This window comes from Cervus canadensis, chromosome X (genome assembly GCF_019320065.1).
Source record: "Cervus canadensis isolate Bull #8, Minnesota chromosome X, ASM1932006v1, whole genome shotgun sequence".
In the NCBI taxonomy this organism is placed as follows: domain Eukaryota; kingdom Metazoa; phylum Chordata; class Mammalia; order Artiodactyla; family Cervidae; genus Cervus; species Cervus canadensis.
This window is the reverse complement of record NC_057419.1, coordinates 25,118,488-25,131,212: the sequence shown is the minus strand read 5'-3', so window position 1 is coordinate 25,131,212 and position 12,725 is coordinate 25,118,488. Positions and strand designations below refer to the sequence as shown.

Here is a 12,725-nt window from a genome sequence, read left to right as displayed (position 1 = left end):
AGCCTCTCTTTTCCTCATTAGGAATATAACTGCATAAGCAATAAACCATATCTGCTTATATCCTGGAAGAAAATATAATAACCAACTCTCAAATCTCTCATTGTCTACAGAGAAAGTTACTACATTTAAATCTCACTTTCCTAAACCAAGAAACCTAGTCCACTACAGTGGTTTGTGTACTTTTTAGGCAAATATTGTCTAAAACAGAACTGAGTATGTTAATGGATGTAATCAATTTTAATATTATTTTTAAAAAGAAAGGAAACAGAATATCTTCAACTTTTTATTGTCCTTAAAATGATCATTCACATTGTTTCACAAGTAAGGGAAGAAAATACAAAGACCATTTAGATACGAAATGCATAATCCAAGAACACCTTTCTTCGAACCAGCGGGGCACTACCACTGGCAATGAGAATGTTGTTGCTTGAAATAATCATATATTCTTCCATAATTTAATATGCAACTGAGACATACTGTTAAAAATATCAAGGAAGAAGTCTATCAAATGCTAAGTAATTATAGAAATACTGCTGGAACAAATGTATTCAGAAATGGGGTGACCTAAGGGATGAAGGCTAATGCAAAGGCAAGCAGCCCAAAGAACAAAGGCTCTAACTCTCCTGACTCTGGGGTACTTGAGAAGCATTCTCAAACCTCTCCACTGATCTGGTGCAAGCATAACCTATGTGGCAAGCTACAGTTCCTAGTTGCTTCTTAGTGATGCTCTAGGGCTAAATAAGATAAAATTTATGTGCTATGCTTTAAGCTCCATTGAGGAAAGGCACTGAATAAACTTAAGGATAATTTATGAATCCTGAGCTTGCAGTAGTCGCTTCCAACTCCATCTCATAAAAGGAAAAAATGGAAATAGGAGGCCAGTGCTGTGTGGTTGGTAAAAAGCTCAACAAACTTTGGGCAATGATGATAAGCCAAACAAGACCATTTTATACAGATAAGAACCTTGACTAAACCAGGAGAATTTCACAAAAACCTAACGCCTTCCATTTCCCAGGCAATAGTTCACTGGCAGAATACCTGGTATATGAATCAGAGAAGTGTGCTATGGCAGTCATAGTCTGAGATCCAATATCTAATTTCCTTTCAATTTAGCATAATTATTTTTGTTAAATTTTATGGCTCTCCTCCAATGGATGTGCTTAGCAAGAACTGTCAAAATCCTGGATTCTCTGCAGAGTCATATTCCTAGGCCAGCTTCTCCTTTCCCCTGCCCCGACTTCCAGTCGCATTTTACCTTCTTCCTTACACCACTTAATCGGTGTCTGACTCTTTTCTATTAGTCTGTATTGAAGAGAAGGGACAATAAGAATGTACTCTGAAAATCTGAACAGGAACATGAATTTGGAAATTCAATCTAGAAAATTGTCCCAGTGAGTCGTGGTGATTTGGGCTACTCTGAGTCTATTTTAACAATGGCCATCCTATCGACAGCTTTCAGTATAATTGAGTTACATCAAGTAAAGTTGGTCAAGACAAGTAGCCATATCACTTAGAAACTGTGCAGGCCCCAACTGTTCACCAACCAGTTTTCCTAAACCATTAAGTGACTGAACAAGTCCCATTTCCAAAGTCATAATTCTATACATTTATCAAACACTTTCTCTGACCGGCAGGAATGTGTTTATTTGGAGTTTAAAAGGAGAAATCTAGAAGGAATATGCTGTTTATGTAAGCCTTAAAAACTTCAGCTGATTTTAAATGTCCAGATATAGGAATGAAACAAGGAGAATCTTCTAAGTCTAAACCAAATCAGAATGATTCCTCTAGAGAAAAGACATGGAGGTTTCCAGCACCCTTAACTGCTTTTTTGAAAATGCAAACTAAGGTGATATCAAGTCATGGTTAAAGAGGAAAAGGTAGCTGCCCTTCAGGAGTTTATTGATTCAGAGAGGAGGAAGTCAAGGGGAAAATCACTCTCCACTGACTAATGCACTGAAACTGTTTTCCTCATGATGGTGCCCCTGCATTTTTCTCCCCTACGTTCCCATGGTTACAAAAAGACATGGCTTGCACACACACACACACACACATTTTTTAGTGACAAATCCCAGGGATGTAAAATGGCTTCCTATGGTTAGCCTGAATTTGTCATTATGCTTTTGAGATTTTCCTATTGACCAGCTTAACCTAGAACCACATGTACAAGGAATAATGGGAAGGGGGGATGGCTATTTTAAAAAGCAAAAACACCAGGTAAGCACTTTAAGGCTGTTACAATTTTATCCTGCACACACACTCTCTAATAAGACATAGAATAGTTCCCCTAAAAGGACAGAGTTCTGAGGATCGACAACATAGTAATGCTCTTTCTTATAAACTCTTTAGAAGAAGTCCTGAAGAGTAAACATTATGTCTCTTTGGACTATGCAGGGAATTTTAAATTCAATCAATAGATTCTAACATGGCTTTAATCAAGAAATTTTTCAAAGAGGATTTTTAAAAGAGGTAACTGAGCCTCAACATGGGGTTTGTCTCTTTGCACTCAAGGGAAAGAAAGCCATACGCTCCTAATGGGGAATTAGAAAATCATTTTTTTATGCCTATTCATTTCAGAAACAGGAGAATGCACATATATGAGGATAACAAGACAACCAGAAATTAGACTGAAGAGAAGCATCTAGCAGATGACATAATTGCCAAGGTTTGAATAGAATAGATCAAATTTTGGAGATTTTGTTTCCTACTGTGCCTGTGGTTGCATGACTAGGAGTTTTGACTTCTTCTGGGACTTACAGATACAGCCTTGTCTTACTATTTGATAAACTCGAGCCTTCACCAAGCAGTCTTTTTTTGCCAGCTTGTTCATTCTGACTTGAACAGGGCAGTGGGCTACATCAGATACAAGCTATGAGGTGTGTTTTCATCCCAAGAGACTCCAAAACTGAAGGCCAGAACTTCATCAAATACTGTCAAATGAGGATTCAACGTATTTCTGACTTAAGCACCTTAGAGTTAATCAATGCTATGAAAGGATGGTGCAGGAAATCTAGCAGCACAGGAAGATCTCCCAGGAAGCCTCACACATGTCCACACCACTGAGGGTTGCTAGTGTGATAGGCTGATTTTTTTTTTTCTGGACATATTCTACCTAGGGCCCCTGCAAAGCTGTAGATTAAAACGGTACATACCACTTAGCTGCAACTTATACACTAAAATGGACAATAGCAACAATTCAGCAAACAACATTTTAACAAAAGCAGCCTGGGGACTTAATTGGCTTTCTAAAGAAACATATGTGATTCGATTTTTTGTATTCCATTTTCTTTGTCTTACAACTTTGATTAATGTTTAGATCTAAGCAATACCCAAATACCAAAGATGCGTCAAAATAAACATCTTCAGGGGAACATAGGCCTAAAGCAGTAGGTGATGAGCACCACGCAGCTCTCTCAGGAGGGCAGGAACCAACAGTCCTACTACCAGAGTCGGCAGGATTCTGCACCTCTGTTCATTGTGGAATTGGATGGACAATTAAAAGCCTTCTGGAATTCTTCAAAGTTGCTAACTGCACCATTGACCCTGAAAAAGATATGTCATAGTCCATGTCATTTAATTCTTACAAATCAACAGGTTCTGAATAAAACTCTAGCTAGCAACCTATGGCTTGATAAAATAACCCATTCATTTAGTCTATTTACAAGGAGATAACTGAAGTCCAAAAGGGTTAAGTAGATTTCCAAGAAAATTAACAGAGCTGAGACTAGAACCAGACAAATGCTATTAATCTTTCAAATATCTTTAAATTCCTATAAACTGTAGGGTTTACAATTCCTATAAATTGTATATCTGGTGGTACATTGTTATAAATTTACAAATTCCTACAAGCTATACAATTTACCAACACTTAGCTTTTCTATTTTTTAATTTAACTTTTTATGGAACATATAACTGATGTAGCATATACACATTTAAAATGTAAAGTTCATTGAGTTCACATGTATACAGCCATGTTATTACCACCCAGATCAAGACATGGGATATTTTCAGCACCTAGAAGGCTCCCGTGTATGCCCTAACAGTAGTACCTCCAAGCATAACTACTAGTCTGACCTCTGTGGCCATAGATCAATTCTACCGGTTTTTTAACTTCACATCAATGCATGATACTGTATGCACTCTTTTGTCTCTGATTTCTTTCACTCAGTATTATGTCTGTAAGATTCATTCATGTTGTTGCTATCTCTAAATTATCTTTAAAGAACTCATTCAATCCACAGAAACACTTTCTATAAATTCCTATTATGCTTGCAGGCTCATATTTACCTAGAATTTGGTTCATGCAACAGTAAACTAATGAACGGTGTCTAGTTGCTACTGATGAGTAATGCTTTACTGGAGTTAGCTCCAAAATCTGGTGTTCTTGCAAGTTCCCTGCCTGACTGCAGTAAAGACTACAGATTCCTACTCAGCACTTTGATTGTACCTGCCTTTTGAAAGTGGTATTTCCATTGTGTGAATTCTGCTACACTCAAAATCTACAGTTAGTGCAGACATCACTAACAAGCTAGCAAAAAACCACCCCCGTCATCTATTTCTTACTCAACTGTATGTTCAAAAGGCTGACTAGAGACAGTATTCTTGGTCAATGACTCTTTCTTCCCTAATGATTTTGTTTCCTGTGGGCATTTGAATGAATGTATCGGCTTGTAATCTGAAACCCCCATAACCTCTTGTGTGTCAGCTGGGATGAAAGAGTCGGGATACGACTGAGCAACTGAGTGCACATGCACACACACACACACACACACACACACACACACACACACACGGAGGGATGCAGGTTTCACACACAGTATGATTCACCCTGGGCAAGTGTTAAGGATCAAATTTAGCTGACAGGTAAGTGTACTCTGAAAATTATCAGTTAAAATCCAACATTATTGGCAACAAGTTAGTGAGAGGAACTTAGTTTCTAAGAACTCATTTGTTGAGTAATTAATCTACAGTGTGATTTTATCTGCATCATTTGTCAGTGGAAGCACAGTTTAGTCTATTAGAGACTGTCAGCATTCTTGACAGTTTAGTTCAGTGGGGGAGAATTTCTAACATAGTGATTAGATTTTTATGCTATGGGGTAATTTAGAGTCAATTTCTGAAGAATTTCTAAGGCAAGGTTTTGGGAATAACATTTCAACATATCGAACTTTTAGATAACTTTCCTACAATATGCTAATGGATTCATGTAAACATTATATATAAAGATACCAAGAAATAATATGTTCTAAGCAAAGAACAAATAAATACAAATTACTGTGTTTCTTGGATTTACTATTATAACTCTGTCCCTTAGTACAGAAAATTTCCCTCAAACTATGCTAGAAACTTAATATGGGGTAGGTAATAGTAATCTTAATTTTATTTTTACTTAATATTTTATACATTCTGACAATTAAGATGGTAATTCATTTCCTTTCATATATAAGCAACTGTTTAAAAAAAAGACTCAAACTAAAAGCTAAAACGTAAAGCTTTTGCCTCTAGATATGAATTACAATAGCTAAATGCCACCATATATCTTCCTTTGTGTTCAGAGCTATTCTGTAAGCGGGCACTCATTCATGTCTGTTGGCTGGCTGCATGAAAGAACAAGAGGCATTAAATAGGATATTCTACAACACAAATTAAACCAGAGCGCTAGGTGTTTTAAGGCACAGTACATAAGAGCTCATTTGTATCTAAAAAAAGACTTTTTTGGTCAATATTTTTAAAAAGTAGGTGGTTGGGTAAATCAAACATGCCAGTTTATGGAGCACCCATGGTGCACTCATGGCACCCATGGATTGCTGCTTTTCAAAAACTGGAAGATAATAAGTGGGAATTAATACTAAAGCTACAATTTGGATTCTAAATTACCTTTGGAGTCTTGTACAATCTCATAGATCTCTTGATACTAGAGGTGTGTACAAAAGCCTACGACAAAAATTTAGGTGAGAGAATACTGTATAAACCAGCTTCCTACTAATTAAAGAAAAGACTCTTAGTTTCTATTTGGCCAGATTTTTTTTTTTTTTTTTTGGTCTGTGAAATGAAGCTATCACTGTTCACAATGCAGGCTGTTTTTCAGATCACCTATTTGTAGACCCCTGGGATGGCTGGGGAGGAGAGGAAGTGGAGATGCACAGTTAAAAACTCATGTCACCCATATGCCTATTTACCTAAACTGAGGGGGGCTGTGAGCACCAACTTGGATTTGTTCTCGAGCAGCTTCTGGTCTGTAGGAATTGCACCTCACCTAGAAGAAAAAACATCCCAATGATTATTCTGCTTCCATTTCAATCACACATTGTCTACTGCCTTAACTGCTTCAAATCACATGAAGAGTAATTTGAGACTCAATGGATGACAAGCTATTTTAGTAGATCAGATAAACCTTCATCAGTAGTAACATCTATTATTCCAATCCTCAGAGTAGAAGGTTTTATCACTGTGAATACTTTCACTATTTGAGTAAATTAAGACAGGTTTCCAGACAAATGCTTTAAATGAAGAGAATAGCATATGTGTCCAGGAATCAACCAACGTATTCATTCAATTAACATAATGTTTGGAATAGCCATTATCAAATTTAACCATATTTCATTTGAATCAGTAAAATGAATCATTCATCCATTATTGAGTATGGTCATAAGCAGGAAGGATTTTGCACGCTGGATGCCTTGTTTGCTTCATCTTAGTTCAGGCCTTGGATAGGAGGACATTGTTCCATCCCCTTTGAAGTTAGGCATGGCTATATGATCACTTGCTCTCACCAATGAAATGTGAGCAGAAGTGACATATGTCACTTCCTTGGGGAAGCTTTAAAAATCTGGCAGAACTTTTAAGAGTATTAAAAACAATTTAGGATGCTACATTAAGGGGCAGTGCACATTTCCTCCCTACTCCTTCCCTACTCCTGTAGTGACCATGGAAGCCCTATAAGATAAAGATTCCAAAACACAGGTCCTGAGTAGTAACTGTGAGCAGAGGCCCACTGCTGACCCATGTCACACATGGAATATGAACAAGAAGAAAACTTTTCCTTGCACTGTTTATTCATGTACCATAACCTACTTAATCCTGATTTGAAGTGTATCTTGAAATATGATATAGCTTGAAGTATGAATAGAACTAGGACACATGAATATGATGGGGGGAATTCCAAGTGGAGGAAAAAATGGAAACAAAGACATATCTGAGAGGAAAAAAACAAGACATTCAGCTTGGCTGGACTGTGTGGTGCATAGTGGGCAGCAATGGGAGACCAGGGAAGGGCGAGGATGGGGCCAGATTTCTGATCTGGGCAAGTCCTGAGCAAGAGGCTAACATATTTAGGTTAACGTATTGCCAATCTTGTTTAACAATACTTAAATATTGTTAATGAGCATGAAGGTGATTAAAAATATATTTTCAAAAGATTTATCTGGCAGAGGCATAGGAGTAGGAGGAAATGAGAGACTAGTTCGAAGATTATTTATGGGCCCCAGGAAGGATCTCCATGAATGTCTACTGAATGAGGAGCAATTAGAAGAAAGAAGAAGGATAAGAATAAGGAAAAATTGACAGAAACTACGGGGATAGAGGCAGCAGCAAAGGTGATATGATGCTACTGCTTTTGGAGTAGATAAACCATCCATCACAGTGGTTCTGAATTTGACTCTAAAGATGTTTCTGTAATGGGAGTCCTTAACTTCCTCAGAAGCTAGCTAAGGTGAAGCTGTTTCTCACAATCAATTCCACCTCACTTTTTCTAATGTTATTTCCTCTTGCATTATTATATAGTACTGTCTTTGCTTCATATATCATTTAAGAGATTTCTAAAAACACATTTTTGTTCTTATCGTTATCCTAGTACCTTCTCAGGAGACAAAATAATTTTCCTCCTTATGAGCAGACTTGTTTCAGTGTACAAAAGGTTGAAAATCTCATTCTGCCAGTAGGGAAAAGGTCCAAGAGAAATTTCTCATTAGTAATATAAAATCACTTGCCATTTTTCTTCTTAATCTCTTTAAAGTAAGTCATACATAGTTTGGAATTTTATTTGGAGACATTTCAAAACTGACTGTAACGTTAATATCAGTTAGTTTACTTCATCTACTTAGATGGACCTTAAGTAAGTAAGTAAAAACCTAAATAAGAACTGACGGACCTTGTACTTTGTCCTCTAGAGCATGGGACAGCAAACATTTTCTGTAAAGGGACAGATAATAAATATTTTAGGCTTTGCAGACTGTAAGTCTCTATTCTAAGTACTCAACTCTGGCACTGTAGCACAAAAACAGCCATAAACAAAATGTAAAGACCATGGCTGTTTTCCAATACAAAATATACAGCAGGCAACATATGGTCCATGGGTCCGAGTTTGCCAATCCCTGCTCCAGAAAGTTCTATCTATATTTGCATGCTTATTTTGGATATCTGACCCAGTACTGAACCAAAAGAAAGTCTCCTTAATTGAACTGTGTTAATCTCATCCTTTTCAAGCAATTCGTCTAAAAACGTCAAGTGTCTTCAATATACCCAGCTTCTTTGTTGGATGCTATGGAGATAAATAAGAGGTGTATGAAAATACACGAGCTATGAAGATAAAAATCTTCAACATTTTGATAACAAGGTAACTGCATAGTAAAGAAGGTAAGTGCAAAGGAGTTGGAGATTTTTTTTTAATGAGAACTGGAATCCATAGGGAAGCTTGTGGAAGATGTGGAAGAGGTAAAACTTGACACAGATCCTAAATGGTAAAGATGGAATTGAATAACCTGAAGGGGAGAAGTACAAAGAGGGTCACTTTGCAGAAGGCAAATCTAAAGCAAAACCAGAGACAATGATGAGCATGACATTGTGGAGTGGAAGTGAGGACACCTGCCCAGCTAAGGGTGAGTCTGGTGGAGCTACGAGGATTTAGAGCTGGTTGGGTAGAGTCGTATAAGACTGAGGAGAAAAAAAAAAGACTGAGGAGAACTTTGAAAGGCATTTGGTCTCAATGTGGTAGGCACCTGGGAGCCACTGCAGTTCTTTCAGCAGGTCAGCTATGAAATAAAAATGGTATTTCAGCCATAAGGCTGTTGGGATAATTCAAAGCAAAAGAGATGGAGGCTTAGTCTACAGATCACAAGACAGGGTAATAGGGAGAAAGAGGCTGAATCTGAAGAACAGTGAATGGGATGAAACATCAGCTTTTGAGACACATGTCATATAAATGAGGATGGAGAGATCAAATAAGACCTAAGAGTCCAGGTTTTCTAACCAGGAAGACCCAAAGGCTGATGGTGAGGGTATGCTGATAGAAGTAGGAGAACTAAAAAGGAGAGTCACTTTGTTGTTGATTACACTTTTGCTGAGGTCAGGTTGATAAATGATCATTTATTTGGTGCTGCCATGTCAACTTTAAGAGATAACAGACCCCAGGCAGACGAGAATCCTTTAACCAGAGTCAACTGAAGCAGACATGGAAATTAATGAGCTTACTGAGGAGTGAATGAAAAGACTTAGGAACAAAAGATTGTATTGATGAAAACCTCTGCCTAGTTTTGAGCATACAGATACAGATTTGCCCACTGTGAGGCCAGGCATCAGGAACTTCATCTACCCAACCCAGACTTGCTTAAAAATGTCACATATTTGTGACATAAACTAGGGCAATAACAAAGAACTGGCACTTGCATCATTGGCCAGATACTTGAACTCAGAATTGTGCCTTATTTAGGGCACATCTTCTTTCAGTTTCTGCTCAGAGAGCCCATTAAACTCGCAAAAGGGAGCTATGCCTCTCACCTTTGCCGCTGTTGTTTTCAGCTCTAGTACTCTTCACGTGTTCATTTGGCAGTTGGGAACATAGACTTGAGGGCCCCCCAGGTTGAGAGTGGTGGGATCAAGTCAGCAAATGAGGTGAAGGAGGAGAAATGCAGGAAACGACAGAACCAAGAAAGACTCTAGAGAATGAGTCACTAGAAATGGTTACAAATAGTATCAAATACATTAAGAAGTCAGGCTATATACTAAAGAAATATCCAGTGAGTCACCACAGGGCTGGTAACTCACTTGATAAAAAAATACCAATAAGCCTTGATTCAATCAGTTAATTAATTATATCGCATAGAACATGAAGAACATGAAATTTATCCAGACAATAAGCAACAAGATACAATTTCAGCTAAAATCAAAAGTTATGTCATTAAACTTTTGTTCTAGACCTTTGACCCAGGAAGCAAGCCAAAGTCCCACATTTTATCTCTGAGGCCCCTTCCTCAGTCTTACTCACGTGAGCATAACTCAGGAAGAAAAGCTGGTTGTTGGTGAATTCAATGCCTGGTAAGAGAGGCTCCTCAACTCCTTGCCTCTTGTCGTTTATCCATTTCCTGTAAGCCTGGGGAGAGAAGTAGAGAAGATGACCCTCTGCAATAATGGCTTTTCTCTTCTCTCCTCCAGTACAGATATTAACTATATCCTCCCCCATGTGCAAAATGTATCCTGTCAAGCTTTCCTTTAAGAAAACAAACACCTGGAAACGCAAGTCAATGGTGTGTTGCTTAACAGTGAGACAGGTTCATCTGCAAAAAGACCTTTCACTCAACAGATACCAAAGCAGCTGGGCCAAAGTAGGCACGTGTTAAGTAACATCCTTTCCTCCCCCCAAAAAAGCTATTCTTTCTATTCCTACCAGGGAACAAACAAATCTAACACAATGGCAAGCCCTATGGAAATAAATCTTGGGACCAATCTATTAGCAAATTTTTTTATTTTGCCAGGTAAGCGAGAAAACTATAATCTTCGATCACCATCATTTTATAAACTAAAATATATTTTAACTAGAATTAGAGGAAGAATATAACCTCGGAATAATAGCTTGCTCTTGACACTGAATACATATAGCTTTATGAATATCTTTCTACATCATCCTTATGTGTTTTGCTTAACCGTGGACCAGGGGATAATGAAAACATTATTATGGACTCCTACCTGGCCCACTATATGTGAAACACTAGCTTCTGACTGTAATTTAGAAGCTTAGTATTTTAAGAGAAAATTGTAAGGAGGGTTGCATAGAGTATACTCAAAGAAAATACCTACAAACCTAGCCGCAAGATTTCTGTAGCATGTTTTAAGACTACACTAAAAGTATCCTCTGAAAAGTATCTTTTAACTACATGATTCTTAATAACAAACATTACTGTTAGGGTGACTTTATTCTCCAAAAAGAAAAAGGAAAGAAATGCAGCTCTACTCATATAACAGAATATAACAGTCAATGGGGAAATATAATTCAATTTACGGAAATTCACAGAATTTATAGAAATCTAACTCCTCAAGAAAATTTCTGTAGTGTAAACTGAGGTGCACCCAAATGGTACTTTATAGCTTAATTTGTAAAATCACAGCAAACATTGCGGTGCATACCCTAAAAGCCTGTCGCAGCCCTCCATTATCAGCAATATTTTCTCCCAGCGTCCTCTTCCCCTTCACCTAACAAAAAGAAAAAGAAAAAATAAGAGTTTCACAGCCAACCATCATTCAGCAAGAGGCATAAATATGATAGCAAGAAAACAGTGCCATATATTAAGGAGAAAATTGCATTCAATACATCAGAGGTAGTCATAACATATTGTGAGATGGCAAACGAACCCCAGCAAGGTACTCCTGAATCTAATTTCGATTTTATTATGCTACACATTTCTTTCTCACCCATCTCTCTATTCTCACCAATTTAGCCAGCTCCAACAAAATGTTAACATATTCTGAGTGACTCTGGTTTAATGGGAAAAAATAGAAATGTCAAAATACAGATTATTTTCTCTGATTAACTCACATAACTTGAATATTCTTTTTAGTGAGCTTCTGTTTCCAAAAATCTACCATCCACACAGGAATAAGGTTTTAAGACCAACCACTACCATTTTACCTTCAGCAATTTTCATGAAAAATTAAGAAGAGGATAGTTCTCATTGGGAACAAAAATCCAATAGAAGAAGTGCAGACCACAAGGTCAAGGTTTGCAATATGTATGACAACCAGCCAAGCACAGTGAAGAAATTCTTCCAAACACTTGAAGATTATTTCTTAAACCCTTAAATAGGCTAGGACAAAAAGTATTATAAACCAAGACGGCCACAAGTCAAAATCCAACCTCATGCTTGTTTTTGTACAGGCTGCAGGGCAAGCCTGGGTTTTACATTTTTCAGTGGTTTGCAAGAAAATAGAAAGAAGGATAATGTCTCGTGCGTGTGCAGTGTCTATAGCTCAACTTCTACAGGAACACAGGCACATTCATTCAAGTACATATTGTCTGTGGTTGTTTGCTTCCTATGGTGGCAGAGCTGAGTAGTTGCAACAGAGACCTTGCAACTCACAAAACCAAAGTTATTTACTGTCTGGCCTTTGACAGAAAGTTTGCCAATCCCTGTATCATAGACAAAACAATGCCCTATAATAATAAAGAGGTCTATGTTCTAATCCCTAGAACCTGTAAAAAGATGACTTTCTGCAGCAAAAGGCACATTTAAAATATGATTACATTAAGGATCTTGAGATGGAGACATTAGTCTACATTATCCAGGAGAGTCCAGTATAATTAATTACAAGGGTCTATATAAGTGGAGGAAAAGGAAGTTAAGAGAGGGAGTGTGTCAGAGTGATGCCATGTGACGAGACCTGACCAGTCATTGCTGGCTTTGAAGAAGAAAGGGAGCAGGAGCCAAAGAATGTGGACAGCCTCTAAAAGCTAGAAAAGG

General features: G+C 37.6%; 1 protein-coding gene across 2 annotated transcripts in view; it reads right to left on the bottom strand.

Annotated features, from left to right (window-relative positions):
* Window positions 1-270: 270 nt before the first annotated feature.
* The window catches only part of PHEX (phosphate regulating endopeptidase homolog X-linked), a 196,015-nt gene continuing 183,560 nt past the window's right edge, over window positions 271-12,725 (bottom strand). For both annotated transcript variants that reach the window (XM_043459539.1, XM_043459540.1), the window contains exons 20-23: window positions 11,395-11,460; window positions 10,259-10,363; window positions 6,177-6,253; window positions 271-3,540 (exon numbers count right to left, since the gene is read on the bottom strand). In XM_043459539.1, the coding sequence (XP_043315474.1) occupies window positions 3,438-3,540; window positions 6,177-6,253; window positions 10,259-10,363; window positions 11,395-11,460 (351 nt within the window). In that variant the 3' untranslated portion in view covers window positions 271-3,437. The remainder of the gene's footprint in view (window positions 3,541-6,176; window positions 6,254-10,258; window positions 10,364-11,394; window positions 11,461-12,725) is intronic.